The sequence below is a fragment of the Chrysemys picta genome, chromosome 24 (genome assembly GCF_011386835.1).
Source record: "Chrysemys picta bellii isolate R12L10 chromosome 24, ASM1138683v2, whole genome shotgun sequence".
Lineage (NCBI taxonomy): Eukaryota > Metazoa > Chordata > Testudines > Emydidae > Chrysemys > Chrysemys picta.
Window position 1 is genome coordinate 14,565,617 of NC_088814.1, and position 27,989 is coordinate 14,593,605.

General features: G+C 48.6%; 2 protein-coding genes across 22 annotated transcripts in view; one reads left to right on the plus strand and one right to left on the minus strand.

Annotated features, from left to right (window-relative positions):
• Positions 1-27,989, minus strand: part of LOC135977343 (uncharacterized) — a 371,747-nt gene that overhangs the window by 129,417 nt on the left and 214,341 nt on the right. The window lies entirely within an intron of this gene.
• On the plus strand, positions 109-27,484 carry LOC101943553 (zinc finger protein 501-like). 21 transcript variants are annotated; one of them, XM_065577789.1, is made up of 7 exons: positions 111-464; positions 15,736-15,817; positions 16,047-16,129; positions 18,699-18,788; positions 19,766-20,018; positions 21,868-21,979; positions 22,358-27,484. In XM_065577789.1, the coding sequence occupies exons 6-7, from the start codon at positions 21,940-21,942 to the stop codon at positions 23,527-23,529; spliced, it is 1,212 nt and encodes a 403-aa protein (XP_065433861.1). In that variant the 5' UTR covers positions 111-464; positions 15,736-15,817; positions 16,047-16,129; positions 18,699-18,788; positions 19,766-20,018; positions 21,868-21,939; the 3' UTR covers positions 23,530-27,484. The 21 variants fall into 21 exon arrangements, with proteins under 21 accessions (XP_065433868.1, XP_065433869.1, XP_065433870.1 ...); XM_065577796.1 differs by lacking the exon at positions 15,736-15,817 and having other exon boundaries at positions 109-464; positions 22,397-27,484; XM_065577786.1 differs by having other exon boundaries at positions 15,736-16,129.

The following is a 27,989-nucleotide window of genomic DNA, read 5'->3' on the forward strand; positions in this document are numbered from 1 at the left end:
TCAGCCCCAGCCCGGGGCTAGAGAGGGCGGAAACACCCCCGGGGCAGGCTGGGAGATGTAGTTCGTGACTCTCCCGGAAGCGGAAGTGTCGTTGAACGGGGAAGGACGAGGGGGGCTGCGGGGCGTTGCGGCTCTGCTGGGCTCGTTCCTGGTTTTGTGTCTCTTGGGTCTGGGCATGCGCAGATCACGGGGTGGGGAGCAAGGAGAGTCCCGCATGCGCAGAGGCAGAGTTCGCAGAGCGGCGTTTCTCCGAGTACCTGGCACGTTCCCCGCAGGCGTTGGGCTCCAGCAGCCCCGCCCATGGGGAGCGGGCTGTGAGCAGCTGCTGGGCATGCGCAGATCGCTGCAGCTACCTGGCGCTGCGAGGCCGGGCTGAGCGGCGGGGTCTATGCCATTAACCGCCCCTCCCGCCCCGAGCCTCGCTCCCGCTGGAGCCGCCCCCGCTGCGGAGCTGCAGCCTCCAGGTACCGCCGCGAGCCGGGGGGGGCGGGCGGTGACTCGGCCCCAGAGTCCGGGGGGGACCCGGCATCTGCTCCCCGGGGGCTCGGAGCTGCTGTCCCGGCCCGGCCCTGTCCTGGGGCCCCACGGCCGGGTCCGGGGGGCGGGACCAGCCCCACTGGGTCCCTGCGGGGGGGGGGTGAGGCCGGGCTGGGGAGCTCCGGGGGGGGGGGGGACCAGCCCCACTGGGTCCCTGCGGGGGGGGGTGAGGCCGGGCTGGGGAGCTCCGGGGGGGGGGGACCAGCCCCACTGGGTCCCTGCGGGGGGGGGGTGAGGCCGGGCTGGGGAGCTCCGGGGGGGGGGGACCAGCCCCACTGGGTCCCTGCGGGGGGGGGTGAGGCCGGGCTGGGGAGCTCCGGGGGGCGGGACCAGCCCCACTGGGTCCCTGCGTGGGGGGGTGAGGCCGGGCTGGGGAGCTCCGGGGGGGGGGTGAGGCCGGGCTGGGGAGCTCCGGGGGGGGGACCTGGGACAAGGGGCGGATGGAAAATGTCTCTGCAGCCCGGGCATGGCGGGGGGGGGGGGGGAACGAGCCGGTGACCCCCCAGGAGCGGGGAGAGAAAGGGGGGGGCTGAGACCCCCTCAGATTTACCGCTGCTCTCTGCCCTGGGAACCCCGCCCTCTCCCGTCCTGCCCCCTCTCTCTGAGCGAGGGGCCACATCCATGGTGACCCCCCCCGCCCCTTCTGTTCTCCTCCCCGCTCGTACCCCATTTCCCCTCCACTTCCCCAATGACCAGTTCAAATCTCAGGTTTGGGGTGTGTCGTTTCCCCTCCCATTTTTCCTTGCAGTGGTTTGTCCTTGTTTAGGAGGGAAATCATTCCCCTGAGTGATTTCTGAAACAGGCAGAGGCAGGGAGAGCCCTGAGACAGGGACACCGCTGGGCTGGGGGGGCCTCTCTCTGCTGGCAACAGGGCATGGAAAGGCCAGGAAGGGAAGGGAGGAGCAAGTGTCCCCCATGGAGACAGCCCAGCTCCAGGTTTCCCAGTCCAGCTATTTCCCCCCACGCACCTTGCCCAACCCAGCAGCCCCCACCCTCCTTCCTGCCACTCACACTCAGACCCCATTGCCAGCCCCTCCCCATAGCTAGGTTTCAGAGTAGCAGCCCTGGTAGTCTGTATCTATGTGTCCGATGAAGTGGGCTGTAGCCCACGAAAGCTTATGCTCAAATAGATTTGTTAGTCTCTAAGATGCCACAAGTACTCCTGTTCTTTTTCCCTATAACTAGTGACCATCTGACTCCAGCCCCACTCCTTTCCCCTGTGAAAGCCACATCACCCAGGGCTCCCTCCTGGCCATGTGAATGTGCGGCAAGAAGAATCCATCCCATTCTGTTGTTGTTTGAATATCGTTGTATAATCCCCTCAAATGTCTCCTCTTTTCTCTTGAACTGTTGAATGGTGACATAAAATCTCCCCCGATGTTGGTGGTTCTCTCTTATATTGGCAAATATTTACTGTGTGCCCCATTTTCTCCTCAGTTCTGAAATTCTGATATCAAATTCTTGAAATCTTCCAGCTTTTCTCTGCAGGCGTCTGACTGAGATCAGGGCTCTTATCGTACTGAGCGTGGCCCAGGCCTTGCCTGAGATCAGGTCCCCCAGGGTGCCGGGCACTGCGCAAATCCTGACCGAGTTTGGGGCACTCGTGTCAGGAACTGCACAGACCCCTACAGACAGCAGGGACCTTGTTGTGTCGGGTGCTACAGTGACCCTGACTGAGATCCAGGCCCCTGTTGTGCCAGGCCCTGCATCAACACAAAGTGAAATCGGGCTCCCATTGTGCCAGGTGCTGCAAAGACGGCAAACAAAATCAGGGACCTTGTTGTTCCTGGAGCTGCAGAGACCCCGACTGAGATGTGGGCCCCGTTCCACCGGGCGCCGTGGGGGCCCCGACTGAGATGTGGGCCTCCTGTTGTTGTGCCAGGTAAAACTGAGACCTGGACCGAGATCACGGCCCCCCTTATGCCAGGCAGCGCATGACTGCAGCCCAGATTGTTGCCTTCATTGTGCTGGGCACTTCAGAGACCCCGACTGAGATCTGTGTCCCCGTTGGGCCTGGCACTGCAGTGACCCCAACCAAGATCACACACCCCACCACTGTACTGGGCACTACAGAGATCCTGGCCCCACATTTTGCCAGGTGCTGCAGGGACCCCAAAGAAAATCAGGGATCCTGTAATGCCAGGAGTTGCAGAGCCCCCAGCTGAGATCAGGCCCGCTGTTGTGCAGGGCTCTGCACAGAAACTGACCAAGATCAGGTCCCCATTGTGACAGGTGCTGTACAGACACTCAGGGTATGTCTACACTGCCATTAAAACCCCCCAGCTGGCCCATGACTCACAGGGCTCAGGTGAAGGGGCTGTTTAATTGCAGTGTAGGTGTCTGGGCTCGGGCTGGAGCCAGGCTACAGGACCATGCGAGGTGGGGGGGTGCCAGACCTTGGGCTCCATTAAACAGCCCCGCAGCCTGAGCCGTGTGAGCCCAAGTCAGCAGCCACGGGCCAGCCGCCGGTGTCTAACTGCAGTGTAGACATGCCTGCAGTGACAGTCCTTCCCACAAAAAGCTCAAAGGCTAAATAGGCAAATGGTGGGAGGCGACTCTCCATTTTACAGATGGGGAAACTGAAGCTCAGAGAGCTGAAGTAATTTGCTCAAGTTTACATGGAGAATTTGGGGCAGAACTGGGAACTGAACCTAGATTGTTTGAATTCTTGCACAGCCTCCCCTAACCGGCCCTCCGTACAATTTCGGAAACCCAATGTGGCCCTCAGACCAAACAGTTTGCCCGCCCCTGCACTGGTGCAAACCCTTAGTATAGACAGAATTTACACTAGTGCACTCTGACCCTGGTGCACGATGTCCCAGTTTGAAAGGTGGGGTGTGGGGGGACAGTGACTTCACTGAGGCCTGGGGCTGGCTGAACAGTGCAGCTGGTAACGGGGGGGCAGCAGTGAGTGCTGGAGGTATGAGCCAGGAGCACAGGACTGAACACTGACTTCTCTTGACCCAGGACAACACCCCCCCACGCCCCAGCTGTGTGCAGGGACGGCAGCTGAGCTGCCCTGCCAAGACAGCCTGTGCATCCATGGGCAAACCACCTCTTCCTGCAGCCTAATACAATGGGGTCTCGGGACCTTTCCAAGCTGCGGGTAATGGGGCTCTGGAGTTATCGGGGTCTGTTTCTGGCTCGGTCACTGACCTGCTTGGTGGCCTTGGGGAAGTCACAGCCCCTCTCTGTTTTCCTCCTACCCACTGTCTACTTGGGTTGTGATCTCTTTGGGGTAAGGACTGTCTCTCTCTCTGTGCAGTGCCCAGCACAATGGGATGCTGATCTCAGTCAGGTTCTCTGCCATGCGCAGCACAATGGGGCCCTGATCTCCACCATGGTCTAAGGCATAGTTTAAAGACTCCCATCTAGTCTGACCTCCTGCACGTCGCAGGCCCGAGAACCTCACTCGTCCACTCCTGTAATAGTCCCCTAACTTCTGGCTGAGTTAATGAAGTCCTCGAATCATTATTTAAAGACTTCAAGTTACAAAAAAATCCACCATTTACACTAGTTTAAACCTGCAAATGACCCATGCCATGCCCCATGCTGCAGAGGAAGGCAAACCCACCCCCCCCCCCACCCCGGATCTCTGCCAATCTGAGTCTGGGCAAGATTCCTTCCCATCCCCAAATATGGCAGTCAATTAGACCCTGAGCATGTGGGTGAGACCCAGCAGCCAGACACCTGGGAAAGAATTCTCTGTAGTAACTCAGAGCCCTCCCCAGCTAGTGTCCCATCACCGGCCTTTGGAGACATTTGCTGCTAGCAGTTGCAGATCGGCTACATGCCATTTTAGGAAGTCCCATCATACCATCCCCCTCCATGAAGGTATCAAGCTCAGTCTTGAAGCCAGTTAGGTTTTTTGCCCCCACTGCTTCCCTTAGAAGGCTGTTCCAAAACTTCACTTTGATGGTTAGAAATCTTTGCCTAATTTCAAGCCAAAACTTGTTGATGGCCAATATCCATTTGTTTTAGTGCCAACATTAGTGCTTAACCTAAATAATTCCTCTCCTTCCCTGGTATTTATCCTTCTGATATATTTATAGAGAGCGATCAGATCTCTCCTCAGCATTCTTTTGGTTAGGCTAAACAAGCCAAGCTCTTTGAGTCTCCTCTCATAAGGCAAATTTTCCATTCCTCGGATCATCCTAGTAGCCCTTCTCTGCACCTGTTCCACTTTGAATTCATCCTTCTTAAACATGGGAGACCAGAATGGCCCACAGTATTTCAGATGAGCTCTCATCAGTGCTTTGTATAACATTACTAACCCTTCCCTACTAATACCTTGCCTGATGCATCCTAGGACTGCATTAACCTATTTCACGGCCGCATTACACTGAGGGTCCGGGGCTCTGATAGTTTGGGATGTTGCTTTTTGGACAGTCAGTTCTTTCCCTTTATTGTTTTACCCCCACCTGTGCCCGATGTCACTCTCTTCTTAACTTGCTTTGGGTATTTCAATTCCAGTTTGTAAATGAGATCTAATAATTGCAATATGCTGTAATTACCTGGTTACCTATGCTTTATCCACCCCACCAGAAAATGCTAATGTCAGAGCCAAAAGCGATTTTAGGGCGAAAGGGCTCGTCAGCTGTTTGCTCTCTAGGGAACATGTCACCAGCCAGGGCTTGCAGTCTTTCAGGAGTGGTGCGGTGGATTGTATTTAGTAATCTCAAAGTAAAAGGTTAAGACTGCTGGTTCACAATAGCCAATGAAATCTTGCAAACAATTATACAAATAGATTTTGATTATATTTAAACAACATGGTGTTAATACTGATTCAAAACTAAAATTAAAATTGTGAGATAAATGCATGAGAAATGAACTGACACCTAATTTCAATTTCTTAATGCCTGAAATTTTGACATTTTCTCACGCCACCTTTTTTAAAAGTGATGCACAACACACAGTCAAGTTAATTCATGAAAGCACATCAATTATTGACTGCTTTATGTTGCATAAACATCTGATTAAGCACCTAATTAAAACTGTACCACTGTAAATGGAAATGCATCAACACAGTTTAGCTCCTCAGATTAGCAGATTATATTTTAGCAGTTCGCACAAATCCGAATTGCTACTAAAAATATAATGCACTTTTATCTCAGCAAGTTGCTATCTCAGCAAGTTGCTAGAGCAGATTTCAAACTTAAGTTTAATATTTTAAAATTTTCTATAATTGTGAATTAGGTGTTTGCAAATGTGAATGAAAAGTTTCTAAATTAAATACATGGCAGGATGGTAAACCGGGGGAAATTACACAGAAGTGCCTCTACCCAGTCCTGTTCACTTCTTGTCCCAACCCCCCCCCCCCCCCCCCCCAAGTTCTGGCCTCTTGTTCAACTCAGCTCCCAGTCCCACATCAGCTGTGCCCTCTCCCAACCTAACCCATTTCTACTGCAGTTCTTCACCCCCCTCGTCCGTGCAGGGGGTTGGCTCTGCAGCCCCTAAGGCACCTGCGTTAATCACTGTCTCACATACTGGGGCTATTTAGATGTCAGGGAATGATTTATCAGAGTTACTGACTCAGAGGTGGGAGAGAGGAGAGGCTGAGAGGGAGTTTGCTCCCCACACTCTGTAGGGCCATGTTCAACCCTGGTAACCTCCATGTTACCTCATCCTCCCCCCTCCCCCATGGGTCTCTGCTCGTGTCAGTGTCACCTTCTGATCACAATGCCACTGGCCTCAGCAGAGCTCCCAGACAGGAGCTACATCACGATGGGGTTACGGTACTGAGAGTAAAATACATCACAGGGAAGGTGTAATTATCCTCAAAGGAAGTACTACAGTCCAGGAAGTGAAAGAATTGAAGTATTTAGTTACTTAAAAGTACGCTTGAAAGGATTGGATTTTTATTAATAAATTGCAGTAATTTGATTCATGTACACACACAGATGACAAAATATTTATATTGGTAAAATATAGAAATGCTTTTGGAGAAAGTCCAGTGTGATTTAAGGATATTTACACTGTATATTTTGCATGTGACATTCACAATTTGTGTTTGAACAGTTATAAAAATTTGGCTTTGGGAATCTCATTTACCGTAATTAAATAATTGTGGTCTGATGACCCCCATGACTTCCCACAGCTCTGAACGTTGAAATTGTAAACATTGAAAAAAGGGCTTAAAATAAATATATCATCTATTGAAATTTAAAAAAAGAAATAGACAAAATGAATTGATGGAAGTTCACAGCTCAGGCACCCAAGCTTAATTCTCCCCTGTAGTGACACCAGGCAATCGCCATAGGGATACAAATAAGGCATTTTAGTGTATAAAGTCCCAGATTAGATTATACCGATTTGTAAAGACACATGAGATCTCTCCCTCAGGGTGTCACCTTCACTGGGTTGTTTCTTTTATTGGTAATTCCCAGAAGTCAATAGCTAAATAACATTCTATCCATTATGAAGTGGCCATTTCAGATTTCTGGGGAGCGTCTATTATTTTGCACTAGGGGCCAGGTCCTTGGAGAGACAGAACCTTGGTTTCATTTTAACTTGTCCATGCTCACAGCTTCTGGAATTTGGTTCAAAGTATTTACATGTTTCCCTGGCCTGTTCTTAAAAGTGCTGCTATAGAAAGTGGGGAGGGGCAGGAACTCATTGTAGGGTCAGTAGCTGAGTCCCTTAGAGATTTATAGCTCATCGGAAGGATGATGGGGATTGGTGGGTGTCTGGGGATTTAATAATAAACACACAAATATCTTCGTTCTTAATGAATTTTCATCTTCTAATTCCCATAACCACTAATTATCCCTGGCTGCCCCAGCAGTCTGGGGGAGGGAATACTAGTAAGCTCCAGTGGAACCTAACGCACAAGGATCATTCAGTGGCTGGCTCAAAGTCACCCAGAGTGAAATTCACTTCACTGGATAAATCCCTAGTTGCTGGGCTCTGCAAAGGGATGAGGAGGTGAATTCCATCCCCCATTCCTGGGCATGGACCCCCTCTCCCCCCCCCCCCGCAATCCTCACCCTGATCTCAGACACTACCCCAACCTTCCCCTGCAGTGATGGACCCACTTGATGCTGCCAGAGCCATCTGCCCAGCTCCAGAACTGCTACCCCTGCCCAGAGCTACCATGCTATGCTGGGGTTGCCCTGGCTTTCCAATCTGCGGTCCAGCTGTCTGGGGATGTCGCCCATGCACTCACCACACACAAACTTCCTCACAACTCACATCCCAGGATGGGGAAGGACCATCTGGTGCTGGCTGCAGTCTCCCCTTGCTGCTGTAAGAGGAATGGGGTGGTCCCTCATATAGAACACGGACATACCCAGACGCAGAAGGGAAATGTAGTTTCTTCCAGGGGCTTATAAATGTTTGGTTTAGAGTCCTGAGCTCTGTCTTCCTGTTTGTCTCCTGCCACTTTCAGATCTCTTGGTAAGACAAGGTAAGTGAGGTCATTTCTTTTAGAACCAATTAAAAATCCTTCTCTTTGATATCCTGGGACCAACATTACCACAACAACTCTCTTCCGTTTGTACCCCCTCCCCCTCAGCTGAGACTGTCCCATGTGATGGGAAAATAAGGGATCAGTCCTGTAACTGGATTGGGTCGTGCCAGCACTGATGGGAGTGAAAGCCTGTGTGCATTAATGACAGCAGCAGCTCTAGGACCCAGAGACATAGGGAGAAGAGATGAGCAGGTTATGTTTGTGCAGGGTGTGAATTACTCGTGGGAATTTTGCGCCACTGCATATGCACAGAATTCACGTCCAGCACAGAATTCTTTTTTTTTTTTTTTTTTTTTTTTGCTTGAAGAAGATGCATTCTGCCTGGGAAGTGCTGCAGTTCTGCCTTTCAACCACCTGAGGCCCCTGTAGCACCAGAACAGCCCACAGCCAGCTGGGTTCATCTAGCTGGGAAATTGTTGCCCTGAGCTATACCCCAAATGGGAAGAGAATTAGTGGGTGCACCTTGGCAGAGTCCTGAGACACAGCTGCCTCTGGGGATGGGGACAGGGTGGTCATTCTCTGCTCGCAAGAGGATGTGGAATGGGCCCAGTCCCAGCCACTTCTGCCCCCCACCATACCCCAAACCTTTTCACCCCTCCAACTATCAGCTGCCGGTCTTCCCTCGCTGCTACCCCTTCCTGACTGGTAGAGAACCTCTAAGCTCTGGCCTCTTCTCTTTGCTTCTGAAAGTTGCCTTGCCCAGGGCTTTGCTGCCTGTGTGAATGGCAGGTAGGGATGGAGAGCCATCACTTTTCGTGTATTTACTGAATATTCATCTAGTCACTGACACCTTGATTAATGCAGAGTTAAGGTTGCCCAGCAGTATGTTGGGCCCTGCCAGAATATCAAGTTCAGCAAAAGTCAAACCTCCAAAAACTAGGAAATACAGAGCTAATGTACACACCAATGCAACCTTAACTCTACCTCCTGGAGCTGTCAACAGCCACTGGGCATTCTCTACCTGTACTCCAGCTGCACTCCCTGTGTTAGGTGTAGCTGCACTGAAAGGTAGAGGCATTAGTTAGAACAGCTTGGTGGAGGTGTGATTGTGATATGAGACGATCTGGGTCTGAGTCCCCCACGTGTGCGATGAAAGGAAAGAGATGCGTGTGTACCTTAAGCTTCCAGTCTGTATCGTTTCTGCACTGAGCTGTGCATATTGTCGGGAGGAAACAGGGGACTGTTTGCCATGGGAATGGTCAGCAGTGAGATGGGATCTGAGAGCAGTCTGTGCTTAACGATGGGTGAGTGAATGTAGAATGTTAGCTGGAACTTCTGCAAGTAAGGATGAAAGAGTTGTAAAAAGGGGTGAAGAGGTGTTCAATTGACCAAGTGTGCGGCTGTTTCTGGGGAGCAGGCTCAGTGTCTGAGTGTAGAACAGGTGTCAGTAGCTCCTGTACAGCGCAGCTCACCTAAAACCAAATTCCATCTTAGCAAAGATAAAGTGCTTGATTCTGTGCCATGGTTGTCATTTTCCCTGGTACTTCAGTGATAGGCACTATCTCAAATGGCCGGGTGCACGTAGGTGTGTTGTAGGAGTAAAGAAAGGGTCATTGCTCACATGGGTCAGAATTAGGATTACATTGGTGTGTACCTTATCTGTGCATCTCCTGATTATTACAAGTTTGAGTTTTGCTGATGTCTGTTCTGGAGGGGCACCAGACAGCTCCGGGCAACCTTAATTCCTGCGTTCATAATGTTTTTTGTAAGTGAATTTCCTAGCTTTTTGCACAGAGCGATGTTGGCTGGAGGAGTTAGCAGCCCTATAGTCAGTTGTGGGTCTCTCACAAGTTTGCAGTCGGAGGCACAGAGAAGTGCAATGACTTACCCAAGGTCATCCAGCAGGCCTGTGGCAGGGCCAGAAATAGTCCCCGTCCAGTGCTCTCTCCACGTAGTTGCTGGGTGATTCTGAAGTGCTGCTCCCCTCTCCTGTACTTTCTGTTACGGTGAAATGGGAATAATGGTCATGCTACAAATGTGTCTCTCCTTCCCCACCTGCTCCTCCTGCCACCATTTCCAGCTCAGCCTCCCCTTCTTGTCCATCCTCCCAGCTCTCTCTGGGCACTGTAGGAGCCAGTAACTGTCTCCTGTCCTAGGCTGCTTCATACACGTGTTACAGGCGCAGCAGCAGCGTATGGTCTGGCGCATGCCACCTTGGTGATGTAGCCTGAGCTGCACACTGAGCTGGGCCCCCTGCCCCTGGTCCAGCCATACCCTAGCTCTGCCCAGTCTGCCCCTCCTCCAAACAGGCCCCCTCCCCATACACTCTGGTCTGCCCCTCCACACCATACACGTGTAACGTGCCTTTAAACTATTCACATTTTGGATTTGGGATGGTTAAATTTGTGTTACCTTCAGCTCCCACCCCCCCTCAGTTCCAGGTGTTTGGTGGGGCCCCGATGGCTTTGGGAGGGAGAAAGGCTGGTCACTTGAGACTTGCGTTACCTTGCAGCTGACTAGTGAGAAGTGATGACTCCCTCTTGGGTGGATGGGCCAGTCCCGGGGCCTGTTTCCTCTCTGTGATTGATTTCCCATTCCAAGTCCATAGAACAACGTATGAGTTACATGTAAGGAAACATATGTTCCTTACATGTAACTCAGACATTGATCTCTGTCATTACAGAAAGCTCATCACTGGTCAAGACTCAGACACCTCACACAATCATCCTCCAAGAGATGTTTGGTGTGATGGGTTTGTCAGGTCTCAGGTGAGAGCTGCTGGCAAAGACCAAGTGACCCTTTGCCAAGGGATCTCTGTGTCACTGTCTGACCCCCGTAGACTGGGGAGAGGACAACTTTCTGCCAATGGCCTTCAGGATGGGTGCTGAGTTCACTGCAGTGCCCCTCATCCCCTCTCCATTTCCCTTCTCAGCATGCTGCATGGGACGCTGCCCCACTTCCTGCTCCCTAGACCACCCCGTATCTACTCCGTGTGCCAGGCTGCTGGCAGCCCCCAGTGAGAGGCCATCCAGCCCATCAAACTGCTGGGCCTCAGGCCTTCTGGGGTGCACCTCTGTGAGTCCAATTGCCCCCTGCCCCAGGGGTGCTACAGGGGCATGTCCTTCTAGTGTGTCAGGGCTCAACCCTCTGGCTGAGGCCTCGGGGCACTTTCTTCCTCTCGCAGGGTACCAGGTGAAACAGCAGAAGAGCCGACTGTCGGCAAACAAGGGTAAATAAAGGAATGAAAGAAAAGTAATGGGGGGGGGGAAACCTGTGGAGAGATCCCATCAGGATATGGACCCCTCTTACTTCTGGGGGCCCTGGGAGCATCTCAGTCCCCTGCAGAGTTTACTGGGTCTCCCGCGCAAGTTTCAGCCTGCTCCCCCTTTGAGCTCCAGGGATCCCCACCCACGGTGAAGGCCAGAGCCCCAAATGCTGCCAGCCCTCTCTTTGGGGCTGGAGATGCTCCACAGACTGTTCCCTTCTTAGGGTTGCTCCCCTCTGAGTAGAGTAGGTCTCTTCTGTTAACTCTTGTTCCAGTCCTGGCATGGTTTGCAGGTGTGGAGGGGCTGGGCCAGTCCAGACTAAAGCAGCAGTTTAACCCCTTCTATACCAGTGTGGGGTTTATATAGCCCTTTACAGGCACCCAGACCCAGGGAATGGCCCCCTGTCAACCCGATGCCTGATGTGGTGGGGCGACCCACTGGCAGCATTGCCTTTGAGGGTGCTGCTCCCTCCTGCTCCCACTTCCTCCCCTTCCCCTTTACTGCCACCACAATGCCTGTCACCTTCACTTCCTGAGGGGTGACCCCCAGAAGGTGAGTTTTGTTATCCCTTTCCCTACCCCACCCCCCAGGATCCATTGTGCACCCTCTGTCACTCACCTCTGTCTCCGGAGACCAGGCGGGTCCCGGGGCGCAGGTGGTGCTATGCTGGAGATCCATCATGATTGAAGGAGTGGCAGCCTTGACCCTCCTAGAAGGTTGCCGGGATGCTGACGTGCACTGGAGGAGAACTGGGGCTTGGCTGAGTCCATGGACCATTTGGCCCACACATGTCACTGTAAAGCCTGCTCTGCATTGCTGCCAATTGCTGCTGGTGGCGTTGCGCCCGTAAGTCTCTGTAACGCTGTCTTCAGTGACTCGAGAGCATGAGCACCGGCCTCAGGCAGACTGGGAAGAAGCAGGGAACAAACCCCAAATTGGTTGTGAGGTCTATATGGAGATTTCACCAAGCAAGTATCCAGTGTAAACGCTTCAGGCACTGTAACAGCATTAACATAGAGTCACAGACAGTCCCCTTGGGTCATCCCATATATCTCACCACGCCGGGGAGCCTATGTTTGTGACAGATGGTCCCGTACACCAGGGGTTCTCAACCTTTTTTCTTTCTGAGGCCCCCCCAACATGCTATAAAAACTCCAGGGCCCACATGGGCCACAATAACTGGTTTTCTGCATCTAAAAGCCAGTGCTGGTGTTAGGGGGTAGCAAGCAGGGCAACTGCCTGGGGCCCCATACCACAGGAGCCCCCACAAAGCTACAATGCTTAGGCTTTGGCTTCAGCCCTGGGTGGTGGGGCTCAGGGCCCCGGACTTCAGCCTCATGTGCTGCGACTTTCTGCCCTGAGCCTCGGTAGGTCTAATGTTGGCCTTGCTTGACAGCCCCCCTGAAACCTGCTCATGGCCCCCCAGAGGGCCCCAGGCCCCTGGTTGAAAACCACGGCTTTACAGCATGAATCAAAGCAATGTTCAGGTTACTGCCAGTCCCAAAGAACCAGCCACTTACGTAGGTCAATTGAATCTTAGATCTCACAACAAAGACAGCACTTGTAGCCAGTCCTGTAATAACCTGTATTAAGATTTATTTAAAAGGAAACGAGAGTTTTTTACAAAGTTAAAGCAGTTAATCATATAGATGCAGATGAGTTAGTCTTAAATTTCAAAAGGTAATAGAAGCTTCTATAATAAGCAAGCTCTACGTATTCTTTAGGACTAACCCAGGCTAAGCAGCTGGGATCTCTTGCTTATGCCTAGAAACTTTGTATGTCTCCTCCTCCTCCTCCTTCCCCCCCCCCCCCGTCCAAGCAGCATACAGATAATCAGTTCCTTCTGTATGTGCTTTTTATCCCCTTCCTGCCATGTGCTCTGAGCTGCAAACTCAGCTAATGGGAAGTCAAGAGCAAAACAACAGTCTTTTGCCTTCTTTAACATCCCGTAATACTCTATCTGGTGTTGATGGACCTTTCCTGCCAGGCAGGGTGTAATGCATTCTGTTACCAATCACCACTTCACCTAGGTAAAGTCTCTCTCCTGTCTGGTGATTTACATCGCCACAGAGGCTCACAATGCAACTAGTCAGATGTTAACCCAGGCAGCAACTCACAAGCATTCAATGAAGTCTAAACACTAAATACATTCTTATCATTCTAATACCTGTCTTAACAATACTAACACAGGTGAGCCTGACTGATTCCAGCCATGCGTTTGTCCATGTTCAGTTAAGACATGGAGGCTTTTGCAAGATCTAACACCTCATCTGCCAGTGTCACAGGCAGGATGGGGAAGGATAGTGTCTCTAGCCTCTATTTGCCAAAGCTGGGATTGGTGACGGGATGGATCGCTTGGTTACCTGTGTGACGGATTGGATCATAGAAACCCCCTTGAGGCTGCCAACTGTTGTGCCAAGACTACTTCTGTCCCTGCTTTCCCTGCCAGCTTAGGATTCCAGAACCTTGCCTGGTTGCGCCAGACAAGCTTGCCGGCCACAAACACAGACCCAGGTCTGAACCACGTCCCCGAACAGCTGTAGGCTTAACTGAAAGCAGCTTAAGAAGTGTTCATGTCTTTAATATTCAGATGCCCAACTCCCAAAGGATTTAAGTGGTTCCAACTAATAGCAGACAGAACAAAGTGAATTACTAAGCAAAATAAAATAAAACACGCAAGTCTATGCCTAATACAGTAAGAAAACTGAATACAGATAAAACCTCACCCCCAGAGATGTTCCAGTAAGCTTCCTTTTACAGACTAGTCTCCTGCTAGTCTGGTTCCAGCAGTCACTCAGACCCCCTGTAGTTACTGTCCTTTGTCCCAGTTTCTTTCAGGTATCCTTTGGGGTGGAGCTGCTATCTCTTGAGTCAGCTGAAGACAAAATGGAGGGGTCTCCGAGGGGGTTAAATAGACTCTCTTGTGGGTGGAGACCCCTCCCTCCCCCTGTGTAGAATTCCAGCTGCAAGATGGAGTTTTGGAGTCAGATGGGCAAGTCACATGTCCATGCATGACTCAGAACTTGCAGGTAGCAGCCATTGTTTACATGCTACCTTGAGCGTCCTCATGTAGACTTCTTATGTGGATTGGAGCCTTCCAAGATCCATTGTCCGTTAAGGGCTTCTTAATTGGGCACTTAACTTGCAAATTCCTTTCTAAAGAAGCTGACCAAATGCTTTACTAAGGCTACTTAGAAATCAAGCAAGTACATAGCCAATATTCCTAACTTCAAACACAATAATGACCCATGCATACAAATAGGAGGAATAGATTCAGTAGACCATAACCTTTGCAGAGATATGTTACATGGCATATGTAGCACAGAACATATTCCAGTTATGTCATATATACATTCATAAGCATATTCCATAAAGCCTTATGGGGTGCACCGTCACAGCCTGTTCTATTCATTCCCTCTGGAGGGGGGGTGGGAGCCTGGCATTGGCCACTGAACTAGGTAGACCATTGGTCTGGGCTGTTCTTACGTTCACAGTCTCTATCAGGAGTATCTACTCATTTGGACTCACTGGGGAGCCACAGAAAGAAACAAGGTGCTGAGGCAAGAAGACCCAGTCTCAGAGCTCCTGGGGTCATGCTTGCCAAAAGCTAAAACTAGGCCCAGCCCATGAAAGGGGCACTCCCAGGAGAGACTGTATAAAGGCTGGAACATCAAACAACTTTGTAAACCTGAGACAGCTGCCTTGGGGACAATGACAGGGAGAATCCCCCAAACTGACTCCTTTGATTCTGCTCTTCTCTGGCCTTTGGTTCATAGAATCATAGAACTGGAAGGGATCTCGAGAGGTCATCCAGTCCAGTCCCCTGCACGCAAGGCAGGACTAAGTATTATCTAGACCATGCCTGACAGGTGTTTGTCCAGCCTGCTCTTAAAAATCCCCAATGATGGAGATTTCACAACCTCCCTAGGCAATTTATTCCAGTGCTTAACCACCTTGACAGTTAGGAAGTTTTTCCTAATGTCCAACCTAAACCACCCATGCTGCAATTTAAGCCCATTGCTTCTTGTCCTAGTCTCAGAAGTCAAGAAGAACAATTTTTCTCCCTCCTCCTTGTAACAACCTTTTATGTACTTGAAAACTGTGATCATGTCCCCTCTCAGTCTTCTCTTCTCCAGACTAAACAAACCCAATTTTTTCAATCTTCCCTCATAGGTCATGTTTTCTAGACCTTTAATCATTTTGTTGCTCTTCTCTGGACTTTCACCAGTTTGTCCACATCTTTCCTGAAATGTGGAGCGGAAGAATTACTTCTTGTGTCTTGCTTACAATACTCCTGCTAATACATCCCAGAATGATGTTTGCTTTTTTTGCAACAGTGTTACACTGGTGACTCGTATTGAGTTTGTGATCCACTATGACCCCCAGATCCCTTTCCGCAGTACTGCTTCCTAGGCAGTCATTTCCCATTCTGTATGTGTGCAACTGATTGCTCCTTCCTAAGTGGAGCACTTTGCATTTGTCCTTATTGAATTTCATCCTATTGACTTCAGACCATTTCTCCAGTTTGTCCAGATCATTTTGAATTTTAATCCTATCCTCCAAAGCACTTGCAACCCCTCCCAGCTTGGTATCGTCCACAAACTTGGTAAGTGTAACAGAGAGACTCTGTTACTGGGAGGGTTTCACCATGTCTCGGAGGGTTACATCCTGGTGGGATGGGGCTAGGACTGTACTGGAATAAGGTCACTCTGTGCTTCACAGTGTGGCAGAACCTAGAATGTCCATTAGCAGGGAAAAATCTGGGGGGAATCGGCTTGTGGAATTGACAAAAGCCCCGTCTGAATTCTCTCACATTGCCCTTCTCACCCTGGCAGGCTACAGAATAACGTCCACGTTTCACTCCAGATCATCCCGTCCTCCCAGCGGGGAGGAAATGGCTGCAATGGAGCTGGCTCTGGTAAGGGATTACCAGGGAGCTGGTGGTGGGTTCTGCTTGGAGGGAGAGGAGCAGTAAATGCATAGGAGGGTGGGAGCTGCTAGAGGTGGTGGGAGGCAGGAAATATCTAGGGTGGAGAAAGGGAGGGGACAGGATGTGAGAAACCTGCTGAGACTTGTGTAATCTAGGGTGTGATGGGTTGTCACCCCCGGAGTGCAGTCGGGGGGGGGCTTCTGAGAACCGCTGTGCCCTCTAACCCTCACGCTGGGCTGGCCCTTCTCACACTGCTTTGCTGGAGATTCAGCCAGCCTCTCCAGGCCCGGTTATCTCCCAACATGACAGCAGGTGTCGCCACACACCCAACTAAGCTACCTGAGTGCTTACCTAAGCCACTCAAGGACAGATAGAAGACAACAGCCAATTGCCCAGCTCCTCAACCTTGCACACCTACTGTAGTATAAATCCAGAATTATACCATCTTATACTGCATAGGGATCTGTATAATGTAAGCTCATTAATATAGTTCGCCTTCCCCTCAATATGGGACAGAGATGCACAACAAGCTTGTGCTAACCAAGCTGAGATTTTCCCCGGACACTTCACTCAAAATACTCAGGTTAAGATAAAGCATAAAACAAGCTTATTAACTACAGAAAGATAGAGTTTAAGTGATAGCAAACAAATCAAAGCAGATTACTTAGCAAATAACCAAAAATTCAAACTAAGCCTAACATAGTAGATGGATAGAATTTGAATTAGCAATTTCTCACCCTGACTGAAGATACAAGCAGTCCACCAAGTTTCCATACACAAGCCAGAAATCCCTTTACCTGGGACCAGCACTTCCCCCAGTTCAGTCTTTGTTCCTCAGGTGTTTCCAGTTCTCTTGTGTGGGGAATGAGGCCAAGAGATGATGTCACACCCCACCTTATGTAGCTTTTTCATATGGCAGGAACCCTTTGTTCCAAACTTAATTCCCAGTCTAGTTTGTGGAAAAATACAGGTACCAAAATGGAGTTCAGTGTCATGTGGTCTGGTCACATGACCTAACATGCCTTGCTGAGTCATAGCAGCCATTACTCATAGGCTGGCTGAAACCTTCACAGGAAGGCTAAACTCGTCCACAGTCCATTGTCTTTGTTGATGAGCCATGAGCGCTGTCTGGCTTCTTCCCTGTTTGTACCTGAAAGGCTCGTTGTGGGTGTTACCCAAAGTAAGCACGTTAGAAATACAGATACATAGTCAATATCCATAACTTCAGATACAAACATGATCCATGCACACAAACAGGATAATCCTATTCAACAAATCATAACTTTTCCAATGACACCGCACATGACGCATCTTGCACAAAATGCATCATAATGATGTCCTAATCATATTGTAATCATACCACTATACTGAATATGGGGTGTAGTGTTAGACAGGGCCTAATTTCAAGGCGCAGGAGTTGGGAATGGAACTTCCCCTCTTTGTGGAACAGGAAATAACCCTCCAGCCAGGGCTGGGAAAACTTCCCAGACTCCCAGTGCTGGGGCCTGAATCCACTCACACTTCATTAGTTACCACCACCCTCAATCTTTGTGCCAACTGCAAACTTTATCAGTGATGATTTTATCTTCTCTTCTAGATCATTGATAAGAATGTTAAATAGCACAGGGCCAAGAACCAATCCTTGCGGGAACCCGCTAGAAATAAATCCACTCGACCATGGTTCCCCAGTTACAATCACAGTTTTTAATCTATTCAATGTATGCTGTGTTTATTTTGTATCATTCTAGTTTTTTAGTCAAAATATTGTGCTGAACCAAGTCATATGCCTTACAAAAGTCTAGGTATATTACATCAATACCATTAGCTGCAACCAAACTTTTGATCTCATCCAATAAGGATATTCAGTTAGTTTGATAGGATGTATTTTCTCTAAACCTTTGTTCATGGGTACTAATTATATTACCCTCCTTTAATTCTTTATTAATGAAATCCAGTATCGGCTGCTCCATTATCTTGCCCAGTATCGATGTCCCCGACTGACACTCTTGTAATTAGCTGGGTCATCTCTTTTATATTTTTTAAATATTGGCACAGCATTAGCTTTATTCCAAGCTTCTGGAATTTCCCCAGTTTTCCAAGTCCTAATTAAAATCAACATTAACAGTCCACCACGCTTCTCCACCAGGTCTTTTAAACCTCTTGGATACAAGTTATCTGGACCTGCTGCTTTAAACATGTCTAACTTTAATAGCTGCTGTTTAATGTCCTTGTGAGTTATTGTTGGAATGGAAAGAGTGTCGTGGTCAACATCTTATGATACGAGTACATCATCTGTTTTTCTCCAAATCTAGGAGAGGAATATTTATTGAATGCTTTTACCTCTTCTGCATTATTTTTGATAATTCTTCCATTTCCATCTAGTAATTTACCACTACCATTGTTATGATTAATTTTGTACTTAATATACGTTTAAAAACTTCCTTCTTATTTTCATTGATTGATCATTGATTTCTGATAGCTTCCCTTACCAATTTTCTACAATTCTGACCTCCTAACTTATATTCTTTACTATTGACTTCCCCTTTCTTCCATATAGTTTATTTGGAGAGTGTTGGGATTCCTACCAGGGAGCCACCAGCAGGGTCCAGAGACAGCCCCATCTCCTATATCAGGCTCTGGCTAGTAGGTATGTGATAACATGAAAACCCTGCCTCAGTCCGTCAGCTGGGAGACACAAAGGTTCTCTTTTTCTACCCTCTGATGCCTCCTTGCTGCTCTAAGCAAGGTGGGGTGGGACTCGGTTAACATATGCCTCCTGGAGCTTCCATTTACCTGGTACTGCTGTTCCGTGAATAGTGGATCGATCTCAGAGCGTCTATCCTGGCTGTAGTGTAGACCTGCCCTTAATAGCCCATTTATTTATGTTCACCTCCTTGACCCTCCATGCATGTTCCAAGCTAATAAGCAATTTTCTGATAATGACATTTTATCTCGAGCGAGTATAAAATTGCCCACAAGACATGATACTAGGTCCTAGATCATAAAATCAGGTCGGGGTCAACAGGAGTGAGAGTTTGGAGAGACTCTTGGCCCCACTCTCCCCATCGGCAGCAGCCACAAGCTGTCTTCCCTCCAGGCTCCTTGGATCTTTGAGCCTGTCCCTCCTGACGTTACATGGCCCAGTTCTTGTTTCTTACCTTCTCCTTTTCCGGAAGAATTAGAGGCTGTTGTTCCTGAATGTCAGTGTTTAATTCCCCAGCCTTCTCCACACACTGGGGGAGTTTAATTCTCCCTCCCATTGCACCTGAGTCACTAGATTTCCTAATTCCCCAGAATGTGCTTTTGCAATATCACAGTTCTGGGACAGCTAAGCCTCTGACCTTCCTCCATGGTCTGCTCAAGGAATGGCCTCTCAGGTGTCAGGCCTCTAGCCAGCCCCTCTCTATGGGTAGGGACCCACATGCCTCTCCTTTTTGACCAGGTTTGAGGATTGCAGCTTGTCCTCCACTGTGTTCACTGGATTAACATCCAGTTGCTGTGCTTTGCTTTCTCTCCAAGGGCAGTGAGCAGTGTGTGTGTGATAGAGGTGGGAATTTTGGTGATACTTGTATGATGCCAATACACACCTCAGTTTCCCTCTGTGATTGGTATTGCTATGATTAGAAAGAGCAGGAGACACGAGGTGTTTTGTCACGTAGCTGTCATGGGGTGATATGAATGGGTCATTAAGGACTGGCTGGGACCAACCTACATCAATGGAATACCTGACAGAGACAAGGGAATAATTGTCACCTGTCCATGGGAGGATCTCCGCTTGGCTGAGTGAAGCATACATGGGCTCGTCATGTTTCTGGGAGCAGGAAGAACTGGGCTCGCAGATGCAGGGAGCTCTACCAGAGCGAAGACAAATGGACAGGTACAGTGAATGGAAACCAAACTGTTTTCTACAGCAGCATGGCTCAAGGGCATTGGCCAGTATGGACTATATTGTCTTCTTTGCTTCTCTGTGCTAAGCTAAGGACTTTCCAATGCTGTGTTTTGGTTGACTAATAAACCCTGCTATGTTTTAAATGTCTGCCCAGTGTCAAAGCACAAACTTGCTCTGTGCGTTGACTGAAGAACAGTCTCTGAACAGGAGTGTAGTTCAGCTGGACCTGCTGGCAGAGCTCACAGGTTGAAATAGGAGTGTTGAAACCAGAGGCTCAGTCTCAGGTGCTGAAGCTACATGGCCTATCCTTGTGGAACAGTGGGACCCCCTGGGGGTCTAGCGCACTCAAGGGGCACCTCCCAAGGACTGTTTAAAAGCCAGGGCATTGCACAGATCCTATGGATCCATGACAGTGTCAGTGGGCCTTATGGGGAAATGATATAAAGCAAGAAAAGCATTAGAATGCATATTTACCATCAGTCCTCCTGGGAATCCCCGATCATTTCCAAAGTGTCTTAAACCCTTCTTTAAAAGCTTACCTCTTGGTTATCCGGTCATGTCAGTTTGTAGCCCCAAAAGACCCCCCTCAGTCAGCTCAAATTCAACTATTTCCCCCCAAAAAGTCTGTCGTCTTCAGTCTCCTGAAAGAGGTAAAATCAGTCACTGCCCCTTTCTGTATGGGGCAAAGCTTCAAAAGATGGAGTTCTGTATAACCAGCCTTGAGATCCAGCCTTAGTGATACCAGATTGCACAGGAACCCATCCCTCAGCCCTCCCCAGTATCATCTGGCCCATCTCAGCATAATGGTCTGTGAAGTGTTCATGCTTTCAAGGGCTGGCTCAGAGATACAGATAACAGTCATAAGTAGGGCCAGTGTTTGCTGGCAACGAAAACAGAGTAATTGACAAACATGAGCAATATATAATCCTTTACAGCCTGAAAGTGCATTGCGGGGGAGGGAACAGGAGCTTGCTGTGTGGGGGAGATGGGGCCCAGACACTGGGCAGTGAGAGCCTAGATCTGGCTGTGTGCTGGGGAGATGGGACATGAACCAGCTGTGTGCAGGGGAGATGAGCAGGGGAGAGGTGCTGTTGATGCAGTCGAGAGCAGGTGCAAGCACGGTCCGCTCTGCAGTATGATGAGGGAGTCTGGCGTCCCACTGCCAAGTGCCCTGCCTCCCAAGGGGAAGCTCCACAGTGTTTTTTCTGAGCCCAGACTTGCATGAGGAGGGAAGAAATCGGCAGCAAGTCTCAAAAGCAGCCAGCCCCCAGCCTTTGCCCTGTGCCCTGGGGAGGAGTCAGGTGTCTCCAGGCAGAAAGCTGGGCTTTGGGACCCTGCATCCCCACAGCTATTCTGGATATGAAGGGTGATTCCTGAAATTAAGAGTAATTTCAGGGAAAAATACAGTAATAGCAATTTCTGGAAAACACTGGCCCTAGTCATAACGTTAAATACAATAGTCTCAAGATATAGACCTGTGTTCATCAGATCTGTCCCTCTGCCTTCACATAGTTCACTCTGCTGGTGGGTTTTACCTCTTCCCCCATTCTGTGTCTGTCTTGTCTGTTTAGACTGTAAATTCTTCAGGGCATGGGCCATCTACTATTCCGGGTTTGTATTGTGCCTAGCACAACGGAGACCCACTGTTAGTTGGCTCTTAGGCACTAAGGTAATGAATATGATTTATAATAAGAACTCTCCTGCCATTTAGAGCCAAGGAAGCCGACCTTGGGATGTTACTGCTTAAAAATGAGCTGGGGTTAAAACCATGGACTATTCCTTGTGACAAGTATCCCACAAATTCCATGGACCTTCCTTGTTTTCTTTGCCTTCCCAGGGTTTCCAATGTTCAAACCTGATGTGATCTCACAGCTGGAATGAGGGGAACAGCCGTGGGTCTCAGACCTCTATGGCTCTGAAAAAAGTGCTCCCGAGAGCTGACTGCACAGGTGAGGAATTGGATAAACCATCTCAAAAACTGTCCATGAATACAGGAAACATTTGGGATGCCCTACAAAGACTCGCCAAGTTGTAAGCTCTCCAAGTTCAGGATTGTTCCCTGCAGATGTGGAATCATTAGGCAGATGTCATTCATGGCTTCCTACCTATCCTGACTGACAGTTGGCAGCAGCTCCCTCCCCAATCGCACTTTCCCCTGAGAGTCCTGGTGAGATGCACACCCAGAACTGATCCCTTCCTCTCTCTCCTTTGGGGAAGGGTTTGGGGAAAATCAGCTCCTGATAGGTTTGATCTCTCCCGCACATACTTTGGTTTGTTCATCCCTTTTTCCATTCCTCTCTCTGAGATTTCCTTTCTCTCTGGTGCAGGGAGTGACCTATGTCTGGATTCTCTCCGTCTCCCATCAGGTGACGGGATGGTGAGTGAGAACGAGGAGACACCCCAGCAGGAAGATGCTGAGCAAATAGAACCACATGAAATATTATCAGGAAGATCCAAAGGGAATGATTCCGGGAGTTGTGCACTCCCAGAAAAAGCCTGTGAGACTCAGCACAGGCCAGAGGAAAACTTCAGTAGCCACTCAGACCTTATTACACGCGAGAGCATCAACTTGGAAGATACATGCTACATATGCCATGAGTGTGGGAAAAGCTTCAATGGGAGCTCTGACCTTCTCACACATCAGAGAATCCACAGAGGAGAGAAACCCTACACGTGCTCTGAGTGTGGGAAAAGCTTCAATCGGAGCTCACACCTTATCAGACATAGGAGCATCCACACAGGAGAGACGCCCTTCACGTGCGCTGAGTGCGGGAAAAGCTTCAATCGGAGCTCAAGCTTTATTAGACATCAGAGAATCCACACAGGAGAAAAACCCTACACGTGCTCTGAGTGTGGGACATGCTTCAGTTATAACTCAGTCCTCATCTCACATCGGAGAATCCACACAGGAGAGACACCCTACATGTGTTCTGTGTGTGGGAAAAGCTTCAATCAGAGCTCAAGCCTTATTAGACATCAGAAAATCCATACGGGATGGACACCCTACACATGCTCTGAGTGCGGGAAATGCTTCAGTTATAGATCAGCCCTTAGCACACATCAGAGAATTCACACAGGTGACAAACCCTATGGATGCTCTGAGTGTGGGAAACGCTTCATGGATAGTTCAGCCCTCATCACACATCAGAGAATCCACACAGGAGAGAGACCCTATATGTGCTCTGAGTGTGGGAAAAGCTTCAATCAGAGATCACACCTTATTAGACATCAGACAATCCACATAGGAGAGACGCCCTACACATGCGCTGAGTGTGGGAAAAATTTTAAGCAGGGCTCTGCCCTGATCACACATCAGAGAACCCACACAGGGGAGGTGCCCTACAAATGCTCTGAGTGTGGGAAACGCTTCAGTTATAGCTCAGCCCTCATCTCACATCAGAGAATCCACAGTAGAGAGACGTCCTACACGTGCTCTGAGTGTGGGAAAAGCTTCAATCAGAGTTCAAGCCTTATTAGACATCAGACAATCCACGCATGAGAGAACTGTAATAAATGCCTTGATTCCGGCTGGCAGAAGATTTTGTTTTTTTTTAAAATCACAATTGCGAATTCCCACATAGCGACCTTTGCACCATTTGCACCGTGGTCTCTCAGCTCCCCTAGATGAGTTGCCTGCTTCTGCCTTTTGCAGCTCCCCGTTCTTTGGGGTCAGTCCTGTGATTTTTTTCTATCAACTCTTCCTTTTGAGTCATGGGACTGTGTGTCCCTTCAGCCAGGAATGTTCATCAGCTCCAGGTGGGGGAGAGAGGTTTGATCCCAACAAGCTACACTGAGGCAAAAACTACCTGGGCCTGACATCGACTAGGACTGCACATGGTGTTGGCTGCTCAAGTTAGTGATCTTGGTGTAAAAAGACAATTATAGTTGTAGTGCAGATGTAGCCCAGGTGCGGTGATTGGCATTAGCTTTCCCCGTGACCTGACCTAAACTCCATCACTTTTCCTAGTCTAAACAAACCCTGAGCATCACGGTTATACTGTCCTCCCATTTCAAAGCAATTATTAGTCATCAACAAATTGTTTCGTTCCTAGTTGCTCTGATGTTGCTTCAGGTTGTGCTGGAGAGCAGATATTTTTACTACCGCTTTTCTCACTTAAAATATATTGAACTATAACAAAGAGCAGGAACATGGCAGGGATAGGGAAAAATGTCATTTCACCCTCTGTAACAACAGAAGGAGAAGGGGTAAGTCAGAGGGATTCTCTTATTCCCCATCACCATCCCAATCCCCCTGTTGTTCAGTTGGTTAGGTCAATATTTTTTCTAAAGGGCTGGGAAGAGGATTCCCTAGTAAATGACTTGGAACTAGGCAAAATACCCATGCATTGGGTTCCCAAAGCAGTTGTGGCCCAGGCCCTGCAGGAGGTCACTCCTGAAGTGATCTCCTCCCTAATCAGGTGTGTGTTGCCTGTTATTTGGGAAATGCAATCCCTATCTAGGTAGCGATGGGGAAAATGGAAGTGACGTTTCTGTTCAGTCACCCCTGGAGATGCTGCAAATATGTAGGAAATGAAATCCGTGTTGAATGTGATATAGCTGCAGAAAGATACCTGTTTTCAATAGATACCTGACATTTGGTGTTTTACAGGGATTCTAAGCCACTCCTGAATTTAGTCCCTAATTTGAATCTGTGCCACCAGATAAAGGAAATAAAAGGGTATATTTGGGGGAGTTATTCTTCACTTTCACTACTGATATATTGTGTGGTTGGTGAAGAATTCTATGACGGAGAAGTGTAAAATTACTCCAAGAAAGGGCAAAGATTGGACAAGAACTCAGGTAGAAACTGCAGGTACGAGTAGTTGATTTTCACCCTAGATATGGAAGCTATGGTGACCTGTGGCCCAGGTAAACTATTTGTAGAACGCTGCTCCCTAGTTAAATGGTATTGATCATGGTCCTAAAGGATGCCATGATTAAATTGGGAACAACTGTTTTTTACCATTTGGATCCAAACTTTCATGAAGCACAGAGAGAAACAGCTGATTCCTTCAGAGCCATTCCATGAATATGGGTCCCAATCTGGCTGACTTGCTGGACAAGAAGCACTTCCATGCTGGGCAAATGATGGTAGCCAATGAGGGAATGTATCAGATTCCAAGTTCAGACTGCAGGATACATGAATGTTGAGTCCAGAGTCTGGTTTGGTCTCTTAGCTTTGCTATTAAGTCTAGTGCATTTATATCACTTCTCCACCTGCTGCTACTTTGAAAGATTAGAAAGTGTGAAAATAGAGCACAGGTGCTTTTTCTCATAATGCAACTTTCCCACGAAGTGAGAGACCCCCTTCCATCCCCACGTCTGGGAGAAGAGCCAGGGAGACATGAACTCACAGAAATGGAAGGCTACTAGGTTATTCTAGAATGTGACTTCACACAAAGCTCACTGGATGGAAATGGGAATTAAGAGAAAACTGCCCTATCGGTTTATATTTTGTAATCTTTGAATAAGTTATTACCAGCAACAATTAAATTAAACATGAAGTTAATTAGTGTAAAATAAGAGGCTGATTATGTGATAACTTTCAGTGTTACAATATAATTCAGGTTTTCTTCTAGTTCTCTCCCTGCCCCCTCCTACTATATCGGAAATGGTGGCTAATCCTGAAAAGTAAAACCTCACTCCAAAGGAATTAGAGTGGGGGAACATGTGAGAGAAATAGCACGTATGAAAATAGAGACCCAATGTAGACTGTAATTATTTCTATTTCAAATGGAATTTATTTTGATAACGTTTAAAATAAATTTTCTGTTAAGAGGAAAATTGCTTGAGACAAGATGTGTAACCTTTTACTGAGTTAGAGGGTAACAGCCACAGAGTTCCCCAATCCGCTTGTTTGCTAAACAAAGACACATCGGTCAGGAGAGGTCAGAATTTAAAATGGTGATGGATGCAGGATGATTAATTTTTGCAACCAGTTATTTTTATGGGTGCTGAGGCCCCTTTTCCTTTGGAGGAGGCCAGCTGTTAGAGCCCAGCTATTTAACCCTCAGGCCTGGCCATGGAAACCTCCCCATAACTGGCCTTATGTTTCTTTCATGTTTGATACCTTTGGGGTTCGCACGTCCACACTACATGTGGTTTACGGCAGCAGATACTTTGAAAAAACTGCTGGCTTAAGCAGTGCTATTCCAAACTGACGTTGGCCCAAACTCTGCCTCACTTCATCTAGAGTGGGACATGTCTGTATCGAAGGATCAGTTCACACCTGATTTGCCTAGAGACCTCATGGGAGGTGTGGTAAGGTGGGGTAAGCTGGAATCTACAACAATAAAGTAAACGGTAAGGGTGGAAGTCCTTCAGCTTTCAGATCAACAAGCCTGTTTTGTTCATTCCCTCTGGAGCATCTGGCACTGGTCACTCTCAGCAGCATACTGGGCTAGATGGCCCATTGGTTTGACCTAGTATGACCAGTCTTGCGTTCTTATGTAAGTCGTCTAAGAGAGACTGACTGCCAGGATCCCAGGACTGATCCCCTCTGGGGAATGAAGCACAACGGCGACAGGCTATGCAGCCTTCACCAGTCTCCCTGTACCTGAAAAGCCTGCAACCGGAAGTGCTGGGCCACCTATGCCATTACCTGATTCCTCAACTGCAGCTCCAGTTCCTACTCCAGGTGAGTCCAAAGCTGAAGAGCTGCAGAGATCCAACCCCTTGTAATCTTTGACATTTATTTTCCTTTTTCTATTTTTGTCTATTGTTTTCTTATGGACATGGAGCCTTCCAGCCTTTCTATTCGATTGGGGTGTGACAGTGTGGTTCAGTGGGTGTGAGTGTGTGAACACCTCTGAAATCTACACAGGGAAGAGGCTAAGAATAGTTCCCTAAATCTTAATAGCCTTAAAACTCTGCCCTATGAAATGACCGCAGGCATGCTCCTTTCCCTATGGAAGCGTTCAAAAGAATTGAGCTGTCAGATGTTCATTGTTCAGCGAGAGCTGTTTGAACTTCTTTTCCTGCTGTCTCTGTAAGGTCTATCTGTGTTTTGGGGCGAGAGGGCGAGGAGAAATATTAGCAACGCAATAGTGAAATCTAAGGAGAAAACTAATTTGCTTTGAGGTCGTGGGCTGAATGTAAGCAATAATTTGGTATCGGTACTGAAATATTCAGCTGGCTAAATCTGGGATGCACTGCCTGGGTGAAAATCTCTGACTGGCGTTTCAGCATCACTAACTATGAACCTGCCTCCTTGGGTTGCTGGTTTAGGATTTATAAGGGTTTGATTTTCTCCCGTATTCATCTGATGGTTTGACTAAATTGATGACTTGATTCCAACGCAATATCCTCGTTAACTCATTGATTTACTGATTTGACCTGAACTTTATCATTGTATTGTTTAACCCTTCGTTAGCTGAGTAGTATTTATAGTCATGTAGCCTTAGTGATGTGTTCTTGGTTTTATTTGTTCATGTTAATAAAACATGTAAGTGGGATATTGAGTCATTTCTTTCAATACGCCACAGGGGCTGGAACTGTGGAGAATGTGAGCGGAGATCAGCCACTCCCCATCTGAGCCTTCTCAGAGTCCTCTAAATTAACACTTTATTTCCTAAAGGGGAGCAATGGAGGCAGCATCTATCTTCGCTCCAGCTGTATCCGGGTGGGGAGGGAGAGCTCAGCCCATCACAAGGGAAAATAAGCTCCCTACCCAGGCTCGCAGAAATTCGGGGAGGGGGTGCAGTGTGTCCGAGCGAGGAGAGATCAGTGAGGTGGGGCTGATCTGAGTAGGGGTCAGGGATCTTGCTCTACAGTCACTGTCATGGTCATGCCCAATCCTTACCCCAGTCTGGTTTGCCCAGGGGTTGGGCCTCGTCAGGCCAAGCCGGGGTTGGAGGTCTGGTTGGAAGGGCTGTAAAAGGGAGTGAACAGCTTGTCGATTTCAGCCAGCAGGGTGTCGGTAGCGTAAATGTGTGTATGTTAACGGGACGTTGCTGAAAG

Coding starts and splice junctions, on each gene's coding strand:
- LOC101943553 (XM_065577791.1), top strand. CDS start 21,940: ATGGCTCTGAAAAAAGTGCTCCCGAGAGCTGACTGCACAG. Junction 21,980..22,357: donor CCCGAGAGCTGACTGCACAG/GTGAGGAATTGG, acceptor TCTCTGGTGCAG/GGAGTGACCTATGTCTGGAT.